The 27,986-nt window shown below is 53.6% G+C and overlaps 1 protein-coding gene and 1 long non-coding RNA gene across 2 annotated transcripts; both read left to right on the top strand.

The window, feature by feature from the left end:
* The first annotated feature begins 24 nt into the window (after positions 1-24).
* On the top strand, positions 25-27,982 carry MXRA7 (matrix remodeling associated 7). The gene is made up of 5 exons (XM_066332072.1): positions 25-752; positions 7,571-7,666; positions 9,408-9,465; positions 13,204-13,303; positions 26,899-27,982. Exons 1-5 carry the CDS (start codon positions 144-146, stop codon positions 27,011-27,013), a joined length of 978 nt encoding a protein of 325 aa, XP_066188169.1. The 5' UTR covers positions 25-143; the 3' UTR covers positions 27,014-27,982.
* Positions 14,901-23,911, top strand: LOC136369312 (uncharacterized). Its single transcript, XR_010745003.1, has 3 exons — positions 14,901-15,272; positions 15,414-15,494; positions 22,223-23,911. It is a non-coding gene; the product is annotated as an uncharacterized lncRNA (long non-coding RNA).
* Positions 27,983-27,986: the final 4 nt, after the last annotated feature.

Genomic DNA, 27,986 nt, shown 5'->3' with positions numbered 1-27,986 from the left:
GGCCGGGGCGGTGGGCAGGGCCGGCGGATGACGCCGGGTAAAGCCGGCCGAGAGCCGGCCCAGCCCCGCCGCCGGCCGAGCGCTGCCCGCGCACCCCCCGCGGCCGCGCAGTCGGGTCGGGCGGGCTCCGGCGGCAGGGCAGCATGGACCTGGCCGTGGACTTGTACCTGGCCGTCCCGCTGCTCTTCACCGTGCTGGCCCTCGTCCTCGCCTCCGTCTTCCTGAGGCTGCGGGGAGGCGGCGGCCAGCGGGCGGCGGAGGGGCCCCGGCAGCCCGCGGCGGAGCCGGCTCGGGAGGGCGGCCCCGGGGGAGAAACGGCGGCGGCGACACCGGCCGCGGGGCCGGAGGACGAGGGAAGCCGGGTGCCGGTGGAGGAGGTCGGGGTGGGAGACGGTGAGAAGGAGGCGGTCGCCGAGCAGCGGGACGCGGCGGCGGAGCCGGGCCCCGCGGCCGAGCCCGGCTCCGCGGCGGCTGAGAGCATCCCCCGGCAGCCGCCCGAGGAGCCCCGGCAGCCGCCCGCGGAGCCCCGGCAGCCGCCCGAGGAGCCCCGGCAGCCGCCCTCGGAGCCCCGGCAGCCGCCCGCGGAGCCCCGGCAGCCGCCCTCGGAGCCCCGGCAGCCGCCCGCGGAGCCCCGGCAGCCGCCCGAGGAGCCCCGGCAGCCGCCCGAGGAGCCCCGGCAGCCGCCCGAGGAGCCCCGGCAGCCGCCCGCGGAGCCCCGGCAGCCCGGGCACCGGGAGGATGCGGAGAGCAAGGTAAGGCCGGCTCCTCGAGGAGCTTCACTCGAGACCGCTGGGGTGTCCCCAGCCTCCCCGCGGTGTCCCTTCTCCATCCCTCCGTCCCCACGAGTGGCGAGCAGCGCTCGGGCTTTCCCCCTGAAATAAGAGAAGTCCCGGCAGACCGCGTGTTTTGTCTGCGGGTGGGAACAAGCCCGTTGTCCCCGGAGGAGGCAGCGGTTTGGAGGGGTGTTTCTGGCTCCTTCTCTTCCCCGTTCCCCAAGGAACGCTCCTAAAAATAATCAAGAAAGTGAAGATTTAGGGGAAGAGAAGCGTGTGTCAGTGTGAGTCTCTCCTGTGTGCACATCTAACCTCTGGGAGTCTTCGCCTTTCCCCAAGAGCTTATCCAGGTGCTGGAGTATGTGCATGTGTTTATTCTTCCCGTCCGCATCCCTTTTCTGTGGGTTACAGAAACGTTCCCGTGCCAGCGCGGGTTCCTTGCGCTGTCCCTGCCTGCCCCAGGGAAGGAACCGCCCCGCTCCTTCCCAGCCCCAGCAGGATGCTGGCCCCAAGCTCTGACCCCTGGCTGAACTGGGGGGGCTGGGGGCGGCAGTGATGCCTAGAACTGCCCGGTAAATCCTCCACCGGATCTTGTTTAAAAATAAAAGGGAGGCTCAGTGTCCATGGGAAGATTTTATTCTGCTCTTGCCCAGCCTAGATGGGACCCAGTGACAACCTGAGGCTCTTGAACTCCCTGTCTTGGTGGCTTTCTCCCATGTGGCCCCTTGTCCAAAGGCCGGGAAGGGAGTGCTGCGGTGGCTCGGGAATGCGGGAGCGTCACCGTGTGCCGGCAGCGTGTTTGGGCCGGGGTGCGCAGGGCTGGGGCCCAGTCACCTCCTGCCTATTATTAGCAGCATTTGTAATCCTCAGCAACTGTCTCCAGGCTGCTGGGCAGTGCGTTGACAGCCCTCGCCTTGGAAAGCATCTCCTCTGACTCACCGAATGGCCTTGGGCAGGTCCCGGGGGCTTGCACACCCTGCTCTGTGCTGTGATGCTCTGCAACACCCAGGGGTGAGCTGCTCTCGGGCTCTGCCTCCCTGTGCTACTCAGCACGTCCCTTGGTGGGTTTTGAGCCTCGGAGCTCTCCCTCTCCCTTCCTGGTGACCCTTGCCCGTGGATACAGCTCTTGAGCAGGCTCGTCCCTTGTCCCAGTGTCCTGGAAACCACATCTGTTCCTGTGAGTGCCGGGATCTCTGGAGAGCCCCTGGGCCACCGTCAGCCAGCTGGGTCCTGGCTGGGCCAGCTCAGACCAAAGTTGGCCACTCAGCTGGAGCTGCTCTCTGGTCAGGTGCAGCACCCATCGGGACAGATAGCTGGATCCAGGGCTGCCAGAGGCCACAGGTTCCTCTGCTGCTAGCTCATGTCCTGGGAATGTTTTCCTCCCCTCTGGCTGCTCTTCAGCCCTGATTTCTTTGAACAGGCACTGCTGCAATGCTTGTTGCCTTCGGAGAAGGGCTCAGCTTCTTTATCCCCACTCAGCACAGGTGCAGTATGCCTGAAATTGAGTTTTTACTCAAGAAACGGGGTTCTGTGTCCTCCAGGAGCCTGGGTGGGCTCTATGGGACTGGGACTCCTCACTGCCCTCAGCCCCTCTTACAGCCAAGGGATCACTGGAGCTGCATAGGGTCCAGGCCAGCTTCTCCTGCTGGATAATTGTTCCCTCACTGTGTGAGCAAGGCAGAACAAGTCACCCTGAGCCTGAGCAGCATCCCTTTGGGAAGGACAGGGACCAGGCACGTGTGATGTGGCTGGTGGTGGGGAGCAGTGGGAGGGGGAGTGATGGTTCTCGCTGCTGAGTAAGTGTTTGGGAGCCGTGCCCCGCGCATGATCCCGCAGCTGCCAGCGCTGCCTGGCCGGGCTGGGCGGCCCCGGGGCTGGGTGGCACTGCCAGGGGACCACGAGGGGCTACGTGCACTTCCAGCAGGCACCACACACGTGTGGCAGTGCCCAGCCTGCTGATCCAAGGGTTGGTCCTGTGGGCAGATCCATCCACATCTTTGCAGCATCTCCCTGGATTCCCTGGGTTTGCTCCCTAGAAGATTTGCTTCATCCTTACCCCCGCCTCCAGCACCACTCAGACCCAGCAGATATTAGAGGCAGGGATGGGACGGGCCCTGGGTGGAGCAGTGAGTGCTTTGCAGGTGGCTGATGGAATCGTTCCCTTCCCAGCCTGTCTTGGCTCGGCCGAGGGCTGCGGTCCCCTGATGTGACTCAGCAGAGGAGGCTCCCAGCCCCTGTCCGGCTGCTGGCTCCTGCAGCCTCAGGGCTTCTCAGTACATCAGCAGGCAGAGGGCTGTGCTTGGCACTCAGAGAGCTTTCTTCTCTTATTTATTTTCTTTCCTTATTTTCCTTCCCTCCTGTTTGCTTAGCACGCACAGTGCCAGGCTGGCTCGGATTGCCCGCAGCCATTAACCGCCCGACCAAAATGCTGATGGATGAACCCGCCCAGGGAGAGCAGCCTCGATGTGTTAATGATGGGCTGGAGCCGTGCATCCTGCTGCCTTCTCCCTGTTCCTTGCCTGCGCAAACTGGGATCTGCTGGGGCAGCTGCATGTCTCAGCCTCCCTCCTGCTTCCATCTCCTGCAAGGCTGGTAAAATCGCTAAAATTGAAGCCTCCCTGCCCTTCTCTGCAGTGACCAGTTCATTGCAACATCATGCTCAGGGCTACAAAATGAACCAGTGGCAGAGCAGGGAAAGAAGCCCAGGAGTCCTTGTTTCCCTTAACTGCTGGTAGTTCCCCTTGTCTCTGCTGGCTCCCATCACTGAAAAAAAAACCACCTTAATTAGTCTGTCGTTGTCTGTTCTCATCCCCATCCCCAGCTCGTTAATGGATGAGGCAGTGCTGTCAAAGCAATCCCCTAATGAAAAGCTGCTGGGTGGGAACAGCAGCGAAGCTGGGGCTGTGGAGCGTGGTTCTTGTGAGAAACGGTCAGAAACTTCAACTCTCTAATGAGCCATTCTGTCCTGGAAGTGGCAGGTGGCAGGGACCGGGCAGAGTTTTCAGCGTTGGACCAGAGCCACTGCTGAGATGCCTTCCTGGCCAAAATGTTCTGGAGATGGGGAGGGTGAGTGGGCAGTGCCAGGGCACAGCAGCCTGGCTGGTTTGCCAAGGGTTAATTGCAGCTGAGGGCTTCAAACAGAGCAGGGGCAAGCGGGTGACGGTGGGGAGAGGGGACGTGCAAACCCTGCCTGAGCAGGACAGCCTGTGGGGCTCTCACCTGGACAGCAGAGACACAAAGGCTTCGTCTGTCTCTTCTGCGAAGCTCCTGGTGCTTTTTCCCTGTGCCCCCCACCCCAATCTGTGCCCCCCACCGCGGGCTCCCCATGCTTCTGAACACAGCAGGCAGAACAAAGCACCCAGCTCCCACCAGGAGCCCACTTGATATTTAAAAACTCATCATTTCCCCCTTAATACCTCCTGCTTCCCCTCCCTGTGCTGCAGGGGACAGGGTGTCTAATTAAGTCTGGCTGTAATTGGCAGCTGTTCAGGCTGTGTCTGCACTGCCAGCGGGCTGGGACAGGAGCTCCAGTGTCCCACAGTGCACTGGGGAGGGATGTGGTGATGTGCTACCCCCGTCACAGCCTTGGCAGCAGCATTGCCAGGGAATGCAGGGCTCCCCACCCAGATCCCGGACTGCTCAGATGTGCCCAGCTCTCACCTCGAGCAGTCTGTGCCAGGGACAAATGCATCATCTCTTGCAGTGGCTGGAAACTGGGAAGTGAGACAGGACGTGTGTCACCCCCAGGGAGCCTGTGCACGTGTCGTGCCTGCCCTGAATCCAGCCATGGGGCCGGTGCTGGGACGAGGTGTGGGGCACGGTGGCATTGGGGTCTGTGTTGTGTTCCCTACGTGGGCTGAGGAGGTCGAGCTGCTGCCCAGGTCCCTGTGGGCTGGGCAAAGCCTTGGGAGCTGTGCCAGAGCCAGAAAACTGCTGGAGCAGAGGCCACAAGGACTCTTGACCTCCTGAAGTGCCCACCTGCTGTGAAGGGCTGCCAGGTGAGGGCCAGGTTTGAGTGCCACTGCTCCCAAGGATGCCATCCCGCTCACCAGGGCAGCAGGGCACATCCTGGTGAGTGGGGTTGGCATTCCAGAGGCCGTAGCAAAAAGGAATGAGGCAGCTGGATGTGATCCTGGGGGAGCCAGGCTGGGATGTGATGGTGCCTGCAGGGGTGGGTGCTGCTGAGCTGGGCTCCTCACCCTGCTGTGGGACACACCAGTGTCCTCCTCACCAGCCCTGGCACTGCCTGACCCTCGTTAAGGGCTGGATGGTCCCAGAGCTTCAGAAATGCTCTGCCTGCTCTGTGGCTTGTCCTTGCCCATAGCAGTGACAGGGGAAGTAGCAGGAGCAGATGCTCCCACACTTTGGGGGGCTCAGACCTGCAAAACGCCATCTCCACATGAGGGACATCCTCTCCAGGCACCCCAGAACTGGCAGGACCATCACCAGGGCTGGAAAACTGCTCTTCTTGTGCAGCTGCTTCTCTGGCCAGCGGGAGGATGGAGAGCCCCTGTGGTGGGTGAAGGGGAGCTGCTGACAGAGCAGCTGCTTTGCTCTGCCAAACTCTGCCCAACATTATTATTATTTAGTCTTTTTTTTTTTTTTTTTTTTTTTTTTTTTTTTTTTTTTTTTTTTTTAAGGTTTCTTCCTTCCCCTTTTCTCCTGGCTTTTTCTCTTCCTGGCTGGCTCTCTCTGTCAGCTTTCTTTCCTTCTTACAATGTCTTGCATCAGGCTTGGAGCAGAAAGTGCAGCCATAAATGGCAACACACGGGGCCCAGGAGTTTAATCCAAGATAATTTTCTCCTCTTGCTTTGCAGCCTGGGATCTTCTCTTTTCCTGAAGCTGGAGCAGGGCACTTATTTATCCCCAACCTGCCCATAAGTGCCAGGGCTGCCCCTGAAGAGAGGGTGAGGGACACATCACCCCCAAAGTCTCCTCTTTTCCTTTCTGAGAAAAAAGCCCATTGCTCAGAGGGGTTTTCACTGCGGATGGAGGAGGCGGGGAGGAATGGCCAGAAATGAGCTGAAAACCAGATGATGCTGTAGTGGGAAGCCTGGCTCCCATCTCCCGAGGGCTGGGAGAGGGTTCAGGGGTGGCAGAGCCTTGAGGGGGCATTCTGGGGTCACGATGCCAAGCTCCTCTCTCTGAGCCATCCTCCCCTGGAGACTCAGGGCTGCCCGTGCTCAGTACTGGCTGTGTCCAAAATGTCCCTGAAGCCTTGTCCTCGCTCTGCTTCTGTCCAAACCCTGCTGCCAGAGTCAGCCTCACTCACGGGCGTCTCACTCGTGGCCATGGAGCTAAAGGGCAACAGCACGTTTGTGATGATCCAACAAATGCTTCGGCTCTGCAGCCAGGAGCTGCCAGCCGCCGACGCAGATGGATCGCTGCCTTGTTATTCAAGGTGGATGACTTGCTGGATTTTAACCCTGGGCTTTCCGAGCTGTGCCCAGGTATGATCCCGATGTACCCGATGGGGCACGGGATGTGCTGTGGCTGGGCCGTGCTGCCGCAGGCAGGAGCGGGCACGGAGCGCTCCCAGCCCTGCCCCGGGGCCGGCAATGACATCTTTGTTTGCCGCAGCAGCTGGTCGGAGCGGCCCGTGTCAAGTCTCCTCCAGATGCTCCCGGATAATGACACGCACGGCTCCCTGCACTGCTGATTCTCGCCTTTTTTTTTTTTTTTTTTTTTTCTTTTCTTTTTTTCTCCTTTCCTGCGGGGAGGTTTTCGTGGCCAGTGTGCACCAGAGAGATGCTGATCTGTGGGCTGTTGGGCAGAGGACTAGCGTCTTTTCTTCTCCAGTTGTTCCTTCCTCACTGCCACCTGCTCAAAACTCCCCCTGCATTCTCCCTGAGCTGTGCTTCTTACAGACGAGCAGTGCCTGGGCTGCCATCGTGTCCTCTTTGCTGTCCAAGTCTCCCAGTGTTGTCCCAACACCTTCCCCCTCCCCGCTCTGGCTGCAGGATGCCAGGACAGCAGCACCCCTGGCCACGACAGGGGTGAGAGCTCTCGAATTCGGGGCTGCTCCGGGCACAGAGGGCTCTCCGCTCCTCTCTGGCTCACAGGGGCTGCAGGCACAGCCGGCTCCAGGTGGGGCTTTGTCCCCGCTGGTATTTCCAGCCAGCCCGACGCTGGTATTTCACTGCAAGGCCAAGGGACACGGTGTCCCTGCCCACACATATCGTCCTCCACAGCCCTCCAGGCAGAGCAGGGAAACCTTCATCTCTGAAGGTTTTGGACAGGGAAGGCTCTGCACGGGACTCGAGGCCATCCAGAGCCGCTGTGGGGCTGAGAGGGCTGGGAAGCCCCAGCTCCAGGATTGCAGGATGGGGTGGGGAGGTTTCCAGGGGGTATTTGCCTGTGATGGAGAAGGCAGCTGGCAGAGCATTAACAAACCGAGCATGTCCTCTCCTTTCCTGCTGCTCCTGAGCTGCTGCATCAGCATCCCGGGAAGCTGCCTGAGCCCTGCCAGGACACACGGGCAGCCCAGCCTGGGGACAGAGCCTGTCCCCCTCGCTGCTGGCTCCTTGCACTGCTCCCATCCCAGGGGCTGGGGCTGCCACAGAAATCAGCTCCAGAGCTCCAAACCCTGGCTGCAGAGCTGGGCACTGGAGGTCTCTGGTGTTCCTCATCCAGCAGCCATGTCATGGATCAAAGGCAGCACAGGCTTGGCCACGGGGTAAGGTGGGCTACTGGCCACATTCGGGGTTTGTCCATGTGTGCTGAAGCTGCCAGGGCTGGGTGGTTGAGCACAGGGAGGGCTCGAGGTGTTTGTGCTCAAAGCTTTTGCCCTTTTCCAGATACCACCATTGGGTGCCTCGCCTGGATCCAGCCTTGGGCACACAGGACAAGCAGAGGACACGAGTGGCCACGCAGCACTTTCCAGCCATGAAGAGGTGTGTGGGAGGCAGAGCCAGCCTGGGGAGGGTGGCACAGCACACAGTGTGCCCGTGTCCCTGAACGGGTGGGTGGCAGTGGCCAGTGGGGAGGGAGGCAAAGCTTGCCTGTTCTCCCTTGTTGGGGCTGGGTGATCTCTTAATGACTCAGCCCATTTAAAACAGAAAGAAATTGTGTTCCAGGTGCAGGTTTGCTTCTGGGAGGTGGAGGGAGAGATGCCCCAGGGATGGGGTCAGTGAGGCAGGTCCTGAGACAGCAGGACCACAATGGCTGCAGGAGGGAGCAGCCCCAGGAAGGCAGAGGGACGGGGATGCAGAGTCTGGAGCCACAGTAGAGGAGGAAGGGAGATGCTGGCATCTGCCTCCAAGCCATCCAAGCAGAAAAGTGTTGTGCTGTAGGGAGCTTCTGGCTGCCACAAGCAGGGGTTCCCAGATGGCCCCAGCACACTGCTGTTGCCTCCCTGGAATTCCCGCCTGTTCTCTCTCTTCTCCCATCAAGTGTCTCTTCCTCTGTGTTGGAGCAGATCTATTTTCTTTCCTTGGAGGTTTGCCACCCAAATTTCCTGCTTGTTCTCGTTGTTAAATGCTCAGTTCCTTATGCCCAGGCAAGGAAGGGGCTAAAATCTCCCTCCTTGTGTCTGCTCCTGCAGGGTTGGGTGTCCCAGGGGATGTCCCAGCTCACAGGGAGAGATGGATGTGATGGGGAACTGCTGCCCCGGGCCTATGGCCGAGTCACCAGAGCTGAGTGTCCCCTCCCTGAGGCCACTCCTTTGGGTAGCTCCCCAGCCATCCTCAGGGGAAATCCTGGTGTCCAGTGGGAAGTGCCCATGTTTGGAAGTGTGGCTCAAAATAGCCATTGCTGCAGGGGGTGGGGGTCTGGGTGGCATCTCCTTCTGGGGAACAGAGTGGCCAGAGGAAGCCAAGGGGCTGTGAATAATGCACATTCCTCCCCCATGACAAATGAACTCCAGTTCTGGGCTGGGGCTGTGCTCCAAAGCTCTGCTCTGCCAAGCCAGCACTCAGCTCTGTGCATGGTCCTTCTTGGCTCAGCATCATTCCCCTTGGGTTTCCTTCACCCCAGCTTGATAATGAGGGGCTCGGCAGCCTCCCTCCATGCTCCTCCCCTCTCTGCTGGTGCTTTGCCTTTTTGCCAGCCCATGGCATGCACAGGGCCAGGAGGCTGCAGGTGGACACCCCAGGGTGCTGCTGACCCCTGGGCTTGGCTCACAGGGGTTTGCAGCTGGAGCACAGGGCTGTGCAGGAGGGAATCACTCATGCAGGCTCTCTGCCGTGTGTACTTGTCTTTTCTCCAGAGCTGGAGTGCTCCCCTCTCTCCCTGCTTGGAGTTTCTGCACAAGACAAGGAATCTGGGCTTTATGAAGTTTGTTGTTCCTTGTAGAAAGGAACCTCCAAACTTGCAAAATTGCTTTGCCTTTAAAAAAATCTCAAAATGTGCTGTTACCGCTCCCACCTGTGCTCCTGGAGGGGTATTAAAAACCTTAATATCTCTTCAGTTATGTGGAGGCACTTGCATTTCACAGCCTTTGGGTGTGCCAGATCACCACGACTAGTAAGAGGAAAGCAGACTAATGAACCTCACTCACTAGGAGCATCCTTTTGTCCTGTTCCTTGGAGGAAGCAGGGAAGGGGTGCCCACCTCTCTCACTGGAGCCCCAACCAAACGTGGGTTATTCAGCACAGCACCTTCTCCTCATGGCTGTTCTGTTTTTAACCCCTCCAGGAGGAAGAGGTGGACTCAGAAAACGAGAAGCTGGTGGTGAGAGAGCCAGAGGATGATGGTGAGTGCCAAGCAAGCCAGAACTCTGCAGGGAGATTATGGACAGCTCTGCAGCCCTGAGTGCTTGGGGATGGTCTCCTTCCTCCAGGAAATTCCCACCCCTTCCCCAGATGCCCTTGGGCTGTTTGCCATAGGGTAGCTTTGTGATGCAGCTGCTTCAAAAGCTCCTTGCAGCATCCAGGACAATCTCCAGAAGCTTTAGTTAGAGCCACGTTTAACTGATTAGCCAATTAGTTGATTGGAAAATGATTAATTGACTAATTGGGGTGACAACTGCTGCACTCCTAAGAAAATGAAACAGATGGTGCCGAGTGGAATGTGGGTCTGAAGGGGCCTCTGCTCCCCTGAGCAGCCCTGGAGCTGCTGGGATGTCCCCAGGAGTGCTGGCGTGGGGTGGCTGGGCCAGCAGGAGGCCGTGGGGTGTTCTCCCTTCCCTGCCCCACTTTCTGCCTGCCTGTTTGAAGGTGCTGTGTGGCAATCCCCCGGCTCAGGAGGATTATGCCTAATGCCACAGAGAATCAAATTGTAATCCTGGCGCCATTCCTGCAAGGCGGGGGAAGCGCCTTTGGAGACGGGGTTCCCAAAATACACTGGTTCCACCCCGTCAGGCTTCCTCCCAGCACTGCTGGCTGGGGACAGCACCATGGAGGGCTGGGGGAGCTCTGCTCTGAGCACTGAGGGGTGGATCCTGCCGAACAGATGCTCTGCCAGTGTCTGCTGCTGTGGCCTCAGCTCTGCTTCACAGTGCTCTGGCATCGCAGGGCATTGCTCCAAAGTGGCTGCTGGAGGGATTGGGAGAAGGTGACAGCCCCTGGCTGTGAGGCCACTGTGTCCTCCCTAAGCACCTTCTGCAGGCAGCCCCAAGGTTCTCTCCTGAATTATTCACACCATTTCTGAAATATTTCATAATGGGGCTGGGCAAAGCAATGGCCTGGGCTGCTGAGGAGACAGTGGGATGCAGCTGGGAACACCAGCAGTGCCCTGGGATCAGCCCTGCTCCTCTTTCACTGTCTCCTGCATGTCCTGGCCCCACTCAACCCATGAGCAGAGGTTCCCCTAGGGCATGTGGGGATCCTGCAGGCATCTGTCACCAGCCTGGGATGCTGCCCTGTGACCAAAACCACCAGAGCAGCTTTCCCTCCACTTGAGGCAGGGACCTGGCAGGGATAACACGTGGGTCACGCCAGAGCAAGCGTGTTCAGGGGAGAGGTGCTCTCTTGGGGCTGCTCTCACTCTGCCAGCTCAGGGTCACAGCACTGGCAATGCAAGGGCAGAGAGATGAAATATAAATGTTTTCTTTAATATGAACTCACGGAGGCCCTCAGTAAGTAGGTCACCTCCTATTCCTGAAGTGTTTTCCCTGTCGACATGAAAACCCAGCCTCCCCTTTTCTGTGTGTTTCCTGAAGTTTGTTTCCAATCTGCAAAGAAAGTTCCTGAGCTCAAAAAACAGCCAGAGGTTTCCAAAGCCACGCACTGTCTCCTTTTTTTAATCACACCACGTGGGCAGGGAGATGGGGACCTTCCTTGCTCCTCTCCCCCCTTATTATTTTCTGGTGAGGTGGTAACTAAACTGCTCTTTTTGGGACAGTCTAAACCCTAAATCTCACTTGTTTTGGCAGAAAACCACTTCAGGGAAACAATCTCAATTGTCCTTGAATCAGTCGAGCTTTACAAAGGTAATGAGCAGCTCCTGCTCTGCACCAGCATAAGGAACAGGATGTTACACCCTCTTTTTAATTTTTTCTCTTTCTCCTAATATCTCCCAAAGCAGCAGCCAGCTGAATTTTCTTTCCATGCACTTTTATGGTCACCCAAAGTGCTGATAAGCTGCAGCATTACCATTTGTTTCCAGCTGGCCAGGTTGGTTTGTTTGTTTGCCATGGGGAGGGTTTCCCACCCCAAGGGAAGTGGAATATGGCCAAGCTGACTGTTTGGGGCTGCAGAGCAGAGCTTTGTTCAGACATTTGTAACGAAGCTGGATAAAGGGTTTGCATCCCTTGGGAGCCCCGATGGCATTTAGGGATTAAAGAAACACTCCAGATCAGTAATTAAGCAGTAACCCACCCACCAGGGAAGCTCCCCAAGATCAGGAGATGTAAAGAAGTGAGGAAATATGGGCATTAGCAGAGGGGAGGTCTCTGTGAAATTCCCATCCCACTCCCATTGCTCCAGGCATGGCCACTCCAGTGAAGCCTTGCACTCCTTGTTTCTGACATCTCTGGGTTCCCCCCCTGCAAAACCAGGCTCTGACTTGCCTTTTCCAAGGGGCTCCCCAAAATCTGGCAGCAGCTGAATGTGGGCACGAATGTGAGCTGGAGAAATGTCAAAATCAAGGTGTTGGACACAAGGAGAAAAATCCTTAAGGGCAGTATGGATTGGAAAATAGAGGGGAGCTGGTGCTGAACCCTGTGTGTGAGGAAGGGGAGGGAGGAGCTGTGAGGGGTTTTTCATTTGGGTGGGTGGAGGAGGAGAGACAATCATGACTATGGCCACACTAACAGTGGAAGGGGACAGAGGATGTGTCCATGTTCTGTGTACAAGCTGGGGCTATGTCTCCTGCCAGGGGAGTTTCACCCCTTTAGGGGTCCCGCTGGTGCTGAGTATCCATCCTGGATACTGGTCTGTGGATAATGTGCAAATTTTCAGGGCCATGCCGATGATGAAGTAAATATCTTCCTTTTGTGCACCCCTTGCAAGCATCCCCAGGGCTCTGAGGGTCGGGGGAAGCAGCAGATGTTTCTGGGAATGTGGGAACAGCAGTGCTGGATGGTTGGACGTGAAGCAGCCAAGTCCTGCAGTCCTTGGGAGATAAAGGCTCTCAGATAAGCAGCCCATGGATAACCCACAGCAGCAGCTCCTCCCTGGGCTGCCTTTTGGATTGACCTCCCCTCCTGTTGTTTTCTCCCATCTGTAGGAAGATAAAGCACGGGAGAGGTTTTTAAAAGCAAATAGTGCTCAAACAAAATCCGATTGGAAAAGGATCGGCTTTGGCTCAGAGTCTGAGCTTTGGTGCTCTAATTAGCACAGGGCTGAGGCTGGCGACCCGGGTGGGAAAGCACCCAGGAGAAGGAGACCTTGCTTTCCTCTTCAGGGCTGGTGACAGAGGGACTTGGACCCAGCTGTGTTGGTGCTCCTGGGGCTGCCTTGGCTCAGTGCTGTTTGCAGCCCTGGGATTTGCCATGGGGCAACTTCTTTTCACAAGCTTTGCCAAGGGCTGCAGGAGAGCTGCAGGAATGCATGGCCTGGGACAGCTCTGCCTGTGGCACCATCCACGAGCCACAAGCTTGGGAAAAGGGCCCCTGGCTGAGGGAAGGGAGGGAGGAGGAATGCAAGTCTGGAGAGGGGAAGCGGAAAATGCTGGGAGTTAATCAGGGCAGGATTAGCATGTCTTGATAAGCCAAGATGGGCCTGCAAAGCTTGGAATCCAGGGGGAACAATGGCATATGGTTCCTGTGCTGTGGGATTTACTTGGATCTGCTTTCAGCAGGCTGCTCGCTCACAGCGGTCCTCGCTGTTTCCAGTGTCTCTGTGGCTGGGCTCCTGCCATCCTCTGGCCAGCAGCACCTGGGCTCTCCTCTGGGATGCACACTGCCTCCCTGACAGTGCCCAGGCTTTCTGGAGATTGCAGCTGGCTCAGGAAATGCGCTGGGGTGGCCACTGCTGTGGGTTGTGCCTCTCAAGAGGTGTCTGGTTCATAGATCTCTTGCTCTTTTTTTTTTTTTTTTTCCCCTCTCCAGCTGCAGATGAGACATTTTCTTTTAAATACAGTCCTGGAAAGCTAAGGGGAAACCAGTACAAGTCAATGATGTCCAAAGAAGAACTAGAGGAAGAACAAAGGTAAGTTGAGCTTCCTTTTTCTTCTTGCCCAAGCCCACCTGGCTGACACGACCTTGGAGCAAGCTGGGTGTGCTCAGACCTCTCTCTCCACACTGCCCTCAGTGTCTCACTGCCCTGGAGTTCCAGACCTCTCCCACACAGGAAGATATGAGAACAAATAAAGTCACACTGATTTAGGAGATGGAGGCACTAAATGCCTTTGGAGCTCCTCTGGATGCTTAGACCAAATTTTCCAGCTGGTGTCTTTGCCCTGATCCCATTAGTTCTGTGCTGATTTGTATCTGTTGAAGGCCTGATCTTTGGTAACTTCCCCTCCCTTGGCCCTGTGGATGGTGTCACAACCAAGGACATGGGCACAGCTCAGAAGCCCTGAGGCCAAGTGAGGGAGTGTGAGGTTCCAGAGCTCACTGAGATGGGGCTGACACTGAAAGTGTCCATCCCCAGGGCTGTTCCTCAGCTGGACGTGGTGGGGATTTACCAACTAGTGGGCCTGGTAGAGATGGACAATTGTCCATCTTGCACCTTTTGCTCAGGTATCCCCCTGAGCCCTGCATGAAGAAAGGTCAAACCTGTCCTGTCACTTCAAACCAGCTCCCTGGCTCGAGATTCCCCAGCCTATACAAGGAACAACCCCACAGCTGAGGGCTCTGCTGCAGGCTGCTCCCTTGCAGGTGTCTGCAGCTCACACCCTTCCCTCAGGGTGAGCTCTAAGGAACTGATTTCCCAGTGGTGGCTCAACAAGCCTGAGAGATGGTGTTCTCTCCATTGCTGTCCCACATTGGGCTGTGGGACCCAATTCTCCACCCAGAGGTTTGCAGAGTGATTTAGGGGTATCTGTTACCCCTTGCCTGTCAAATGGTGGTCTAAGCACCACCACAGTTGGCCTGGTGGAAAGAACCAAGCAGAAACTTGAGCGCAGCAAGGAAGGCAGGGATGGGGAGATCACACCTCTCCCCTGGCTCAGGCATCTCCTGCTGGCAAACCTTGCCTTGACGCTCTTGGGCAGCATCTCTGTGATGCCACCAGCTGGGCTGGCTGAGGTTTATCTGTGTGAGGTGAGCAGGGCACTGTGGTAGGCACAGCAAATCCAGAGACCTGCCCTGCTCTGGGGTCAGCAACAGAAATGAGGTCTGGTTTCCTCTGGGGTTGATTCTGCATTGGTGGCATCAGGAAAAAAATGTTTGCTTTCTTCTTTTCCATGTCTCCTTGTTGTGCCTGAAGCTCCCACCCTGTAAACTGCTGAGCAGGGCTGTGAGTGTCACTGTATTTTTCACTTGGGGAGGGTGGTGGGGGATGAAGCGAGTGGATGTCAGGGACACCCATGGGGCTAGATGGGATTTGCTTTTTCAGGATCCTGCTAAACACCAATGCAAAAATCTACCTGCAGCTGGCAAATTCAACCCCTTTGCACCAGCAGCTCCATCCAAACCAGTTGAGCAATCACTGCTCAGGTTTTCAGGGCCAGGAGTCCTGCAGGGCCTGCGGCTGGTTCCTGTGTGGCAAAAAATATCCTTGTTGTCACCTGGGGACACTGCGGGGACATTGCCTAAGGACAGCAGTGGGATGGGGGTTTTGTACTCAGGACTGTAGGACAGGCTCCAGGGGGTGATGGATCTGTCCTGGGCATGTGGCACCACTCAGGCATTGCTGCTCTTGTCTGGAGCAGTGCCAGGGCAGGACAGTGCACCTAGAACTGATGGACAGTGCCTGAGCTTCGTGTCCCTTGGAGGCTCTCAGCAGCCTCCCCCACTGAGGGCCACTGGCAGATGTGTTTTTCCTACTGCGCCTTTATTTTCTTCTCTTCCTTATTTGTGTTGTTCATTTCTTTAAAGCAGCTTTGTGAATTTTTTTTTTTTTTGTCTTGCTTTGTTGCTGGCTTACTTTTCCCCCCCTCAAATCTTCACTGCGGCATCAGCAGCTTTTCATTGCAGGCCTCGCAGGTGGTGCAAGGGGGCAGGGCTGCTGCCAGGTAAGCTGGGTGAGCTGAGCACAGCAACTCAGCCTTGTCCTGCATCCTTCTCCTTGCCCTTCCACCCCTCTCCCCCTTTCCACGCGTCCCCACCGTGCTGCTGACCCGCTGTGACCCGGGTTTGCCACCTTTATGTTGCAGGATTGAGCTGACCTCTGATCTCACATCTCTGTAGCAAGTACCTTAGGTCCACGGCCACAAACATTCTTGCAAATCTTTTTGGTAAGGACACGCTGTTGCCTAGAGGTAGTGGTACCACTGATAACACCTGCTCGTGTCTTGGGGTATTTTGCTTTTGGGTTCTTTTCCAGGGGAGGGTTTGTTTTGAGCTGCAGTTGGTTGCCTGTCCCACCTCCCTCCCCACCTGCCTCCCCTTCCCTCCTCATAACAGATTAATGAGTCCACTCCCCTCTGCCTCCATCTCACTTGCCATGAGCTCTCCAGGGCAAATGGGGGCTCTCACGTTTGGATGCTCACCTCTTCCATCTGGGATGCCTGAGGCTGGACATCCCACAGCCACTTCTTTGCACTGTTTTGGGAAACTGGGGCTGCTGCAGAGTGGGTTAGTCCTAAAGTGTGTTATCAAAACTGAGACAGGTTTAGGGTTTGCTTTTAGCCCTGTCACTCCTCCAGCTTTCCCATGGACCAACAGGTTCTCATGTGAAGCAGCTGGTAAGCAACACCCCAAAAATGCAAGTTTGTCCTCAGAGGCTACTTGTTGACTTGTTGTGTAGTTCACAAGTTTGAATTTTGGGACTCCTTGATTTTGGAGATGCCGTTGAAAATACTCCTTGCCTGTTCCAGGAGGAGCTGTAGGACTTCAGACAGGAGAGTACAGGCGTGCAATAGATTTGGTTATTTAAGCAAAAAAACCCCACTTCTGTTCTAACCTGCATTCCTGCAGAAGCTGTGGTTGTCCTGCCTACAATTCACTAGAGTCTTGTGGCTTCCAACTGGTGCTAAATCTGGATGAAAAGGGGAAGGAATGTGACCTTCACTGAGTGAGGCAACTTCCTGCTTCTGGTGACTTCAGCCTTAAAAATTAGAGTGCTCAGTGAGCGAGGAGAACAGTAAATCCCATTGTCAAATACATCTGTTGGGGTGGTGGCCGTGCTTGATCACACCTGGTGGGTCACCAGTCCTTCAGGAACAGAAGCACGTTGCCTTTGCACCCCTGGGGGAGAAAAACAGTCTGGGCAGGAAGGGGAAGAGTGCAGGGGAAGGATGCAGCCCTTGGTCCAGCCAGCACAGCTCATTCCCAAATCCTTGTCTTCTGCACCTGAGGCTTTTGGCCATCTGTTGCCAGCTGTAGCTGCCACGGTGCAAAGCTGTACAAAGCTGTAACTCAGGAAATGTGAGTTGTGGTGATGCAGCTGCCCCTGCTCACACAGGCCTGAGGTGTGTGACTGTGAGACACAGCCAGGCTGCCTGAGAGGTGTTGCTGTCCTGGCTGGGCAGCTCCTGTGGAGGAGGGAGGAAGAGCTCCCCAGTGTGCCTGCAGTCATGGATCTTCGGAGTGGTCTCTGCCAGATGCTCTTCAAACCTCTTCTGAGGTTGAAAGATGTTAGTGGGGATTTTTTTTCTGTTAGAAATGACTGTGCTCGGGACTCTGCTGAGTGTTGACAGCTGCAGCAAGGCTCCGCTCCTAATAAAAGAGAATATCATAGGAGAAATGGCCCTCTTGAGGCTCTGCTTTCAGTTCTCTCTTTCCATGAGGCAAAAAGGTCCCAGCCAAGCCTTGGTTGGCCTCAGTGCTGTCAGAGGGTTGAGCTGTCTGTGCTCTCTCCTTGACAGCCTTGGCTAGGTGTGTTGGTGGGAGAAAGGAGAGCAGATCCCATCTGACAGGCTCTGGAAAGGTCTCTCCTCTCCGTCCTCTGTCTGGGATTGAGGAAGAGGTGGGGGTGAAGAGGCAGATGCTGCCCCATGGCAGATCCTTAGATCAGGGTCTGATGAATGGCACCAAACTGCTCTTGGCAGGGGAACTCCTGGATGGAACAGGAGATCCTCCAGACCACTGTCAGCCTCTGGAGGAGTGCAGGGAAAATAGGGACAGCTGTCCAGTTTCCTTGGCTTTTGGGCTCAGTTCCCACAGCCAGGTGACCCTTTCAAGGAGCAAACTCTCCTCCTGCCTCTCAGTGCTCTCCTCTCACCTCCTGGCCAGCCACAGATGGGTTGAGGTGACACTGTTTGAATACAGACGGGTTTAAGCCTAGGGCTCAAGTGCAAATTGGAATCCATGCAAGGGGAATTGAATGGCTGTAAATATCAAACTCAGCCCTTTTCTTAGTGGTAATTTAGCAATGGAAATGTGCCTCCTCCTCAGCTGGGTTCAGAGTGCCTCCTGGTTATGGGGCACTGAAAGAAACTGGGCTTGGACATGGAATAGCAGCAAGGGAGGGTAGACCTTGGTTCTAGGGAACATCAGAGAGCAGAGACCTTTCCCTGCTCTACAAGGCGTCCTGAATGAAAGTGGGATGCAGCTGTGGCTTGAGGGACAACTGTGCTGAAGACTGAATTTTGAATGAGACAATGCTGGTGATGACAGCTCTGGAGCACACAAGGGCAGGAAGCAGCTGCAGGAGTTTAATGACTGTGTTGACAGACCTTGACCTATTTCAAACATCTCCACTAGTAGCCGTCCAAAAATAGGTGGGTGGACAGGGCATGGGGAGGTTGCATTTTGGAAGAGCTGTCCATTGGCATCTGTCCCTGTCCACCCCCTACATTGCCATCACATAACCCTGGCCTGCCTGCTCGCTCCCCTCTCCGTACAGCATGGGAACTGGGCCTCCTCCTCCTCCCTCTCTTTTGCTAACCTTCGCCCCACCCAGTGGCTTTGCTGTCCTGTCCTGTCCTGTCCTGTCCTGTCCAGCATGATGCTTCTTTTGGATGAGGGAAGCTGGTAAGTCTGGGCTTTTGGGTGGGTGGGGGGTTATTATTTGTTTGCTTCTCATCTTCTGCAGCACGATAGTCGTCCTGGGCTGAGGGAGGAGGAGTAGCAGCAAGGGGTGCAGAGCCCAGGGCCATGGCACTCTGCAGGGCAGGGTGGCCACTGCTTTACTGCAGCCACCAGCCACGGGGAGGGCACCAGCCATGGGCAAGCTTGCTTTCAGGTGCTAAACACCCAGGGCATGAGGTGTGTGTGTTTTCCACCTGCCTCTTGTAGTAAAGGGCACTGAATGTTTGGGGATCCCTGCTGAGTTTCCCCTCGTGCTCCCTCTGTAGGTGCCCAACTCCACTTGGAGGAGGAGGAAGCCTGGTGCTGTTCCCTGCCTCCATATCCCTGGGGAAAACGTCCTCTGACTTATGTCAGTGGACTGGAGCCCTGGCCCTATTTATAGTCATGATTGAGTCATGAATCCCAAAAAGCTTTAAAACCAGAGTAACTCAGGATGCCTCCCTCAGAAAGCCAGGGAAGGGGAGGCCAGGAAGCCCCTTCCCATCTCCTCCTCTCCCATCCCACAGAGGAAACCCTTGCAAACTTCCCTATAGCCTTTGCAGGGTGTGAGTCTGTGACCCTGCCTTGGCATGAGATTTTGGTTCAGACAGCAACTCTGCTTGAGCTCCTGGGGTTTTTTTTCTGGCTCAGGTCCTGAACTGTCCTGGCTTGTGGCTGCTTCTCTGTCTCCCTCCCCCAGCGCTCATTATTTGTCTTCATCTGCTTCTGCTTAACCTTGTGCAGCATGGGCAGCTGCTGTTCTCTGCCTGCTAACTCCCTGGGAGCCCTGCTCTACCTGTCCTGGGCTCCCCTCCAGCTGGGAGAGGCCCAGGGATGCAGGGAATTGGGGCATCTCACCAGGCTGGGAGCAAACTGGTGTTCAGTGAGCTGGTGAACAAACATTGAGTGATGGAGAAAAGCAGAGTCTGGCCTGTCCGTGGCTTTTCCCACTGCTGTGGTGTTGGCTGGAGTGGTCAGGAGTGTTGCAAGGGAATGGGCACACAACTGATGGATGAGCTGGTCAGGAGCCCAAGCCACCTTCCTGGCTGTGCTCTGGCCTTTTCAGCTGTTGCTGCTCTGGCTGAGAAATGTGGGAAGCTTCTGCCTCAAAATACCTCACCTGTGGGCAAGGTGTGCTGGGGGTGATACAGCCCCAGATCCTACTGACTCCTCACCAGCCCCTGTCCTGAAGCCAGTGAGACTTGTGCTCCCTGGTCATGCTGGTTCTGGCAGCCTCGAGGCACAGCAGGTATTTCCCAAAGCCCAGTGCAGCTTTCAACTTCTCTGTCCCAGTGGAAGAATTTCAGATTTGTGTTGATGAAGCTCCTTTTGGTACCTTTCACTCCATCTCTTTTCTCCTTTCTAAGCACTGTCTCGCTGTTCTCCATTTAAGTCCTCTCTGTATTTTGCTGATTGGCTGAAGCAACTGGCTCACACTTTTGGGATCACCACGAAAGCTTTGATTTAGTGTGTCATTCCTCATATCCTTCCTGCAATACCTCAAGACTGGGTGACTATAAGTCACCACCAGAAATGAGATGGTAAAGAAACAGGGACAGTGGTGATGGGACCATCCCCAGCAGTGAGATGGGAGGGAACTTCTTGGGAAGATCTCACCACCCACTGACAGGTCTCCCCAGCACTAAGGGCTTTTACTCATCCTCAAGGGTCAGCCCTAGTTTGGAGTGAGAAGAGTCTGGAGGCAGGTTTCTGTCCACCTTCCTTGCCAGGATTTCAGAGCAGAGGACTGATGGTCCTGACAAGGTCCTGAGCAGGGAAAGGAGCTGGGAATGCTCTGTGCTTCTGAAAATCATCTTTTTGAGTGAAACTGTTCCTGAAAAGGGCAGAAGTAGTAACCAGACATGGAAACAGTAGGATGCTCTGGATTCTCCTCAGGGTGAGTCAGGACTCTTTTGGAAAGCTGAAGTCTTTGAATGGGCTACAGCTTTCCTGACCTGCTGTGGATTTTTGCACATGAGAGATAGAAGCACATGGGAATGCCACCAGAAACCCCTGGTTTTCAGAAGACTGAGGTGCAGTCTTCTATCAAAAGCAAGAAGCCTTGTATCAGTGCTGTGGGTGAGCTGGAGTAAAGGGAATGCTCCTGAGGCCACCAGAAGGACATGTAGTTTCCATGCTTCTTTAAAACCTTCAGTCCCTGAGCTGCCCTCATATTCCAGGACCTGCTTTTGTCTGGACTCTTTGTTCTCCAGCTTTTCCTTGCACAGAACCATGTCCAGCTGACAAATTACATGATTCAGTGACTTAGCCGTTGGCTTGGGCAAGAACAGAGATACCTGGATAACCTTTATCTGAAGAAAGGATACAGCTTCTGGCAAAACCTAACCTGGTTTGATTGATGAGCTGCTGGGGGCAAGCCTGCTGATCCAAGGAGAGTGGCAAGGAGGGAAGAGCCAAGGATAAGCAGTGGCTCAACTCTCTGGGCCTCCATTCCAAGCTGATTTAGACTTTCAGGTTCCATGGCTGAAATGCCAGAGCTTCTCAGCCTGGGGGGTTATATGGCCCCAATGTCCCAGGGAGGGATTCCTCATGCTCTTTAGTCCAATTCCCCTCACAGCTTGCTCCAGGATCAGAAAAGGGTATCCCTGTTGTGCAGATGGGAATTTCTGGCTCTGATGTACATCTTCCATTAGAGTCATGCTGGGTTGGAGTGCGATCTTCTCACCCCAGCTGTCAGCCTGGCCCCGTGGAGATGAGTATCCCTGTGAGGGACTCATCCACCCTCTGTGACGTCCCCCATCCCTCCCCACTCCAACCGTGGAACGCTGCAGAGGACCTCCCCTCCTGGGCCCCCATGGAAACCAGCTTATTCCCTCACACGTGAAATCTGATTATGCTTGTGTGACTTGAGTGGGATGATCCCGCAGAGCGATTATCCACTCCGGAAAATTTCCTTTCTTTGTCCTAATGGGACGGCCACTGAGCCTCAGCAACGTTGCTCCAGTAACCCCAGTCCCATGTGATGCTTCCCCCAGCATCTCCCATCCGGGATCCGGGTCACCAGCTGTGCTCCTGGAGAAGGCAAGATTTTGCAGAAGAGCAAGGGAGAAATGAGGCTGTTTCTCACCCTCACACCACGGCTGGCAGGAGTAGGGGATGTCCAAATGTGGCTCACATGTATGGACCATGAACCCTATTGAATGCAGGAGGAATGAGGCTGGGGTGTGCCTGTATGTGTTTGTAGGGTAGGTGATGTGTGTTGTAGCTTCCCTCTACCCCAGTGCAGGTCTGTGTCCATGGGCAGCTGTCCAGCCTCTGTCGGGGGCTTCCTGATGTGGGTGGTTCACCCATGAGAGATGCTGGGGCAGTAAGGGCAGAATGCCTGGAAGATTTCAGCTGAGAGCACAGGACCGTATTTTTTAGACCTTGGCTCTGCTAACAAGATGTGGAGGGATGTCCCCACACATTAAACACATCTCACCATCCTTCCCTGGGACACTGGGAGAGCTTCCCATCAAAAGGAGGGACCTGCAGGGAGTCTGGGGATTTTACCTCCTTCCCTCAAACAGAATCTGTAGAAAGATTGAGAAAGGTTGAGCAGTTCAGGCACACTGCCCTGTGAAATCAGCACTTGTTCCTGGTTCATCTGGCTACAGGTGGGAAGAGGAATCTGGGCTGGTCAAGGGTGCCAGCAGCTCCAGGAGGCTCTGCACAGGACAGTGAGGCAGTCACCCCTGAAGTTAACTAGTTTGGCTTCTCCAGTTCTTATTAGTAGCTCAGAAGGGTTGTAACTTAGCTTGGTGCCAGACAAGAGGATTTTCTGATTGGGTTTCGACCATCCTGCTGCAGTTGATGAAGCAAAGTCCTTATAAGCATGAGGTTTGCAAACAGCAGCTTGTCCTGCCCTGAGGAGGAGGAAGCTGCCTTGCCTTCCCCCCAACACACACACACACACACCGAGGGCTCTCCCTGCTCGTTTATGTGAATAATAATGAACCAGCCTGAGGGGTGAAATGACTGAAATGATTTCTCTCCCTGTTTCTCTTTGCAGACCTGAAGACTATATGAAGTTGTCCCTAGCCTCCTCCTAAAGGCATCCCTTGGCATCATTAAAGGCTTGAGAGAAATACCAAAACCAACCAAACACACCCATAAGAGAAATCCATAAACCCTCAAAACTTGGGATTCCCTCTTGGTCTGAAGTTGAGTTCTTCAAAAACTCCTGTCAAGGTTGAGGATATCCTGTTGTGTGGCTCCACGAACAGGAGCTGGGCCCAAGCAGTGACTTGAGTTGTGTTTGAGGGACTGGGAAGAACCTTCCTCCCTCTCTCCCAAACAAAACCCAAAGAGAACATTAAATATGCAACAAGTCTGTTAGTTGTGTTTGCTACATATATTAGGCCATGAAATCCATGTTGTTCCTTTCCTGGGGTGAGCAAACCATAGCTCTGCTCTCAGACCAGCTGGGACCTCCTACCAGAATCTCAAGTTGTTTTGTCCTGGGGCCAAACTCCTCTTTATTGCTGGGGGGTGGTAACTGCCTGTGATTTCTAATGTTGTCCAAAGCTGCTTCACCCTGAGGAGTGGAGGGACAAAGTGGGGTCCATGTAAGGGAGGCAGACAATGGCTGGGCTGACTCAAATCTTGCTTCTGTAGTTACTTTAGCAGAGAGCTGATTCTGTAGGTAGACAGGAGACTCAAGAAGTGAGTAGTTTAATAGTTTAGCTGTTACACTTGCAGTGGAGAGACCACACTTTGGCTGCTATTATCTGCATCCTCACTTTTCTCTACTCCAGTTCCCAAGAGGACGGACCCAAGGAGGCAGCTATGGCATCAGGGGTTCCCTCTGGCTCAGGATGAGATAGTGGAGGTCCTGGGAGAGGCACACTCCCCATTCCTCTGCCTGCTTGTTGTTCCAGTGCCCTCTTCTCTTGCTGGTCCATGGGAGCCAGAGCTCAGCATCGCCCCTCAGCTCTGTCACACAGAGCAGATGAATTTGGCTGGTCACATACTCGGTTTTAAATCACATCCAGCTGGTTTTGTAGAGAGAGAAGAGGGTCCAAGTCCTTTAGTGATGTTGTGGAGACACCAGGCTGGGTGGGGATGTGTCCTCCAAAGCTTCTCTGTCACGGCTTCTTGGCTAACACTGCAAACATATCAGGAACCCAACAGGCTGCTTTCCCCACCTCTTCTAATTCCTATGCAGACAATACTTGAAACCTTGTACACAGTTGTCCTTTCCAGCGCCTGGGGTTGGCAAATTCCTCATAAACTGGCTCGTTTAAAGAACAGCAGGAGGCTTCAGCTTTAGAAGAGGCTGGGCTGCCCCTTCCCAGCCGACAACTGCAAGCGTGTTCAGTGGTTTGCATATGAATTTAGGCACATCTGGACCCTCTGCTTCAACATCCCGCTGGTACAGCCGCTGTCTCCCCTCGGTGCTGGCTGGCTGACTGTGTCCCAAGCACCCAACTATGCAAAGAATGCCTTATATCCGTTGTGTTTCAGTTACATGGCAATATGTACATCCAGCAAAGTCGGTAGTTAAGTCCAGATTTTTGCTAGTGGCAGCAAAGTCAAACTCTTTCTTCAACTCAAATGGCTGTCTGGGTATTTTTTACTTTTGTTTGTTTTTTGTTTGTTTTGTATCTGATGGTGGCTCTTATACAAAGGACTGTAATTCTAGTGGCTTGAATCTGTAAAAATTGCCTTTGTTTGGTCCAATAAACCTTTGAATAGTTTATTTGGTTTGTGCTTGTTCTCCCTACCTCCAGCAGCCTGTAACTTCTTCCTCAATAGATTTGGGTTGAAAATCTGGATTTTAGCTTAGAGGTACATTCTGCCTCCAATGACTTTTATCCCAAAAATTATTACATTCCCATAAATGATCAGAGGGAAAATCAGGGACATTCCCCTATTTCTGCTGAAGCAATGCAGTGTTGCAGCAGGATCCTGGTCTTCTTTGGCTGCAGTGCAGTTAACAACATTCCTAATGCAGAGCTCTGCCCAGGATTTCAGCTGCTGTGGACACTAAGGACCACACATTGTGGTGCTTAGCAATTCCTAAACCCCAGATCTCTAACATATCTATGGCTCACTGCCCCTCTAGATAACTGAAGAAGTCTTGGACTGAAATGTCTAAAAAGAGCCTAAGGGAGCTAAGTATGCAAATATAATGTGAAGAAGAATTAGGCTGCTTAGAAAATCCTTAATTAATCTCTTTTGTTAGCAATAAGTAAAATACTGTTTGACCTCCTGAATCCAAGTAGTTTTGAGGACAGCATTTATGAGAAGAGAGAATGATTTTATTTGTGAATGGGGTATGTTTGATCTGAACTCATGCAAAAAAATGCCCAAAACCAAACCAAGCTGAAGCACTACAAGGTTGTTTTGCACAGTTGCCTCTGATAGGAGAAGCTCCTCTTCAAAGACAGTTTCATGTTTGTGGTGCCTTACTCTTCCTTCCCAGGCTCTTTTCTCTCTTTATCTTTGTTTTGCTGTCCTTTTGTAGTAGATTATGTGTGCAAAGAAGTAACAGCTCATTTTTCTATTTTCCAAATGCACAGTTGTGCTATTTAAAGTTGAGGGGAGAGCCAAAACGCACTGATGTTGTGCTCTGAAAAAAGAGAGTGAATGTTGTCTGTGATTTTGGAGACAAGGAAATGGGTCTTTGGAGAGGTTTCAGCAGTGCTGATGTCTGTGAAATACGGAGTAAGGGATGCAGACCGGTGTGAGCACTCCCAGCTGGGATACACTGCAGACACAGGAGGCCAAGCTGTGTATTGAATTTCCCCAGACCAGACTGGCAGTGTGCCCTTTGGTGCCCAGTGGTGATCTAAAATAAAATATTGATCACTGATGACCCTGCTTCCCTCCCTGTTGTCTGGAAAGGGCAGCTGGATGCTCTTCCTGTGAGCACAAAACATTACAGAAGAGACAGACAAATCTAGGCTTCTATAAGAGAAAGATCCCATATCATTATCAGGGTATGTTTGGCTGTAGGACCACTGCATTTTAATTGCAACAGAAAAGAACTGGCAAGTGAGCTTGCTTTAGCCAGGATCTGCTTTTTTCCTGCCCTGTTTGCTTCAGCAGTGCTGAGAGGACAGGCTGCTGTTCCTGCCTCTGCTGAGACTTAGCCCAGGTGGGGGGAAAATGCAAAGCAGGAGCTCAGGAGCAGGGGAAGAAAGCTCCTCTGCTCATTCCTGACTCTCTTCCTCTGATCTTTTTTGTGGTGTGGTGGCTGCTGGTGCGTTGATGATCTCCTTTCTTTCAAGCAAAGATTGTGCCCTGTTTTTGCCTGTCAATAGTTATTACTGCCCCTCCTGTCACTGGAACAGCTGACAGCTCATGCACACAGGCCTTGCAGGAAGACTACCCCAGGTTATCCAGTGGCGTGCATTTAAATGGATTAATTGAATGGTTTAAAGTCCCGTGTGGGAAGCTGGCTGTGGCAGCAAAGAGGACTCTTGACAGCGTGACCACGTAGGAGTAAAAGCCAGATTCTGTGTTTAGAGCCCACGGGAGGTCTAAGGGTGCTGAACAAATGGGAGGAGCTGGGATTGTGGCAGGTCTGTGCTCTGAGCTGTCACTGAGTTCTGGCCTCACACTCATGCAGGGACAAGTGGGCCCTGAAGTAACAGGAACTATATCTGTCTTCTTAGAGCCATAAAGCACCACATCTCCATTAGCTCTTTCCACCTCCCACAGGAGAGTCAGGAATGAGATGTGCTAGGCAATAAGGCAGCCTGATCCCAGTCAGGTAGGAGCCTGGCAGTGGGAACATTCCATCCCTCAGCCAGCCCTGTCTGGAGCCACAGGCACATTCATCTTGCCCCAAAAGGGAATTTCGTAGAGTTACATCAGTTCATGAGCTTCCTGCACTCCTGTGCTGCCCACCCTCCTGTAGCCCTCAGTGATGAGCAGTATTAGTCCTCCTATAAATAAAGCCCTCTCACAGATACCAACCTTCATGGGATGTACAAGCATTAACTGATTCAGGGTAGGGAAAAAAATCAAGATATCTTCTATTAGGGGGAGAAAGGTGTTAATCACCTGCCTGGGGATTAAAAATCTGAGCTAGGTGGTTGACTGGTCAGCCTCTGCCTACACAGGGGCTACCTCACTGCTGGACTGGCTACCTGGGTCCATCTCACCACTGGACATTGGCAGACAAACTCAAATCAAAGCAAATTCCTATCTGTGATTTTATCTTCCAGTGACTGGTTAAAGTGTGTCCACACTGGGAGGTAGTCTGCTCTCTAGTTTCAAGTTAGGACATGCATTTAAAATGTAATAGCTATTCCTGAATTACTCTGTATCTACATCCTCTCATTACAGAAGGAAAGCACACATAGGGCTGTTGAATCTTAATCCAAGTTCATTCTGGAATCTGCTAAATTGGGACACGTTGGTCTTATAAAATTCCACATGCCAAGTTATCTTGAAAGTTTGAGCACAGATAAGCCCTGAGGAACTCCAAAGCCAGTGCTAAAGGAGGCTGGTTTATCTCCACGTTTAGGGAGCTGCAGAGAGACGTGCAGGAGGATGGGATAGATGGGAAGGGGGAGGAAGGAGAACCAGAGGCTATCTCTGCCTTATCTCACACGGACAGATTTCCTGCAGCAGTAAGGTTTGTACAGTGGCCTGCCTTTGGCTCTGTGTTTCATTTGACAGCGGTGTTCTTGCTCCTGGACTGTCTGTTCCTACTTCTCCTTTTCTTCTCAACAGGGTTCAGAGAGAGCAGCTGGCTGCCATCTTCAGACTGATGAAGGAAAAAAGTGACACGTTTGGAGAGATGTCTGAAGGAGACATGAAGGAGCAGCTCAGACTGTACGATATATAACCCTGCAGCCAGAGGAGGCTGTGCCCAAAAGCCATCTTGGCCCTTGTTCTGCAGGACACTGGAGGCTGTAGTGCTTTAAAAGTATCTCAGTAGTTATTTTGCAGTTCCAGTTTGTTTTGCAAACATAAATAGGCCTGTGAGATGTATTTCAAAAGACTTGTAATTTCTCAGCCTTTTAATATTTTTTTCTTTGCAGAACTATCATCTCGTACAGCGATTTTTTTTACCTCTTTCTGGCTGGGTCATGTGTCTCAGTCCTACAAAGCAGTTAAACTCACAACTTTTTTTTCTGGCTATGCTTTATGCAAACAAACTTTCAAACCTAGTCTTTCTCAATTTGACATCTGAAGAAAGCCAAAGAGGATAGGTGTAAAATGGATTAAAAAAATAGAATAACTCAGGTTGAAGGGTCCTGTAGTCTAACCTCCTGCTAAAAGCAGCATCAGCTGTGAGACCAAGGTGGATTACTCAGGGCTTTATCCTGTTGGGTCTTGAAAATCTCCAGAGATGGAGACTGCACAACCTGTCTTGGCAGGGAGGCTTCCAGCCCTACAGTCAGACAGCCAAAAGCAAGGCATCAGTGCTCTGATCAGGGACACGTTGCCCCTCATCTTCCTGGAAGGAACATTTCATCCTCCTTCACGTTGGGTTTTGAAACCAATCCAGGCTGGTTCTGGCTGACCTCATTGAGATCATCCTCGTGCCTGAGGAAGCAGCAGCAAACTCCAGCCTGGAAACACAAACATCTCCTCACCTCCCGACCCTGGTGAAAGGACCACAGAAATGCTGCTGGGTTTATCCCAAGGATGGTAGTGTCCACCTCAGATCTTGCTCTTCTCATGCAAAATTATGTGGGAAACTACATATTTAGGAAATCTCTGTGATTTTATAAAGTATTTTGAACAGTCTTGATCAACCCTTGGTGGTTTGAATAGAGTAAATCAATGAGCTTTCCTAATTATAACTAAATGTC

Source organism: Sylvia atricapilla, chromosome 18 (assembly GCF_009819655.1).
Source record: "Sylvia atricapilla isolate bSylAtr1 chromosome 18, bSylAtr1.pri, whole genome shotgun sequence".
NCBI lineage: Eukaryota > Metazoa > Chordata > Aves > Passeriformes > Sylviidae > Sylvia > Sylvia atricapilla.
Note: the sequence above shows the minus strand (reverse complement) of the source record. Positions and strands in the feature narration are given on the sequence as shown.

What these genes read in the sequence shown, in the direction of transcription:
- MXRA7 (XM_066332072.1), top strand. Translation starts at nt 144, where the DNA reads ATGGACCTGGCCGTGGACTTGTACCTGGCCGTCCCGCTGCTCTTCACC. An exon ending in GGGAGGATGCGGAGAGCAAG is followed by an intron (nt 753 to 7,570) that starts GTAAGGCCGGCT and finishes GCCCTTTTCCAG; the next exon opens with ATACCACCATTGGGTGCCTC. An exon ending in GAGAGAGCCAGAGGATGATG is followed by an intron (nt 9,466 to 13,203) that starts GTGAGTGCCAAG and finishes TCCCCTCTCCAG; the next exon opens with CTGCAGATGAGACATTTTCT.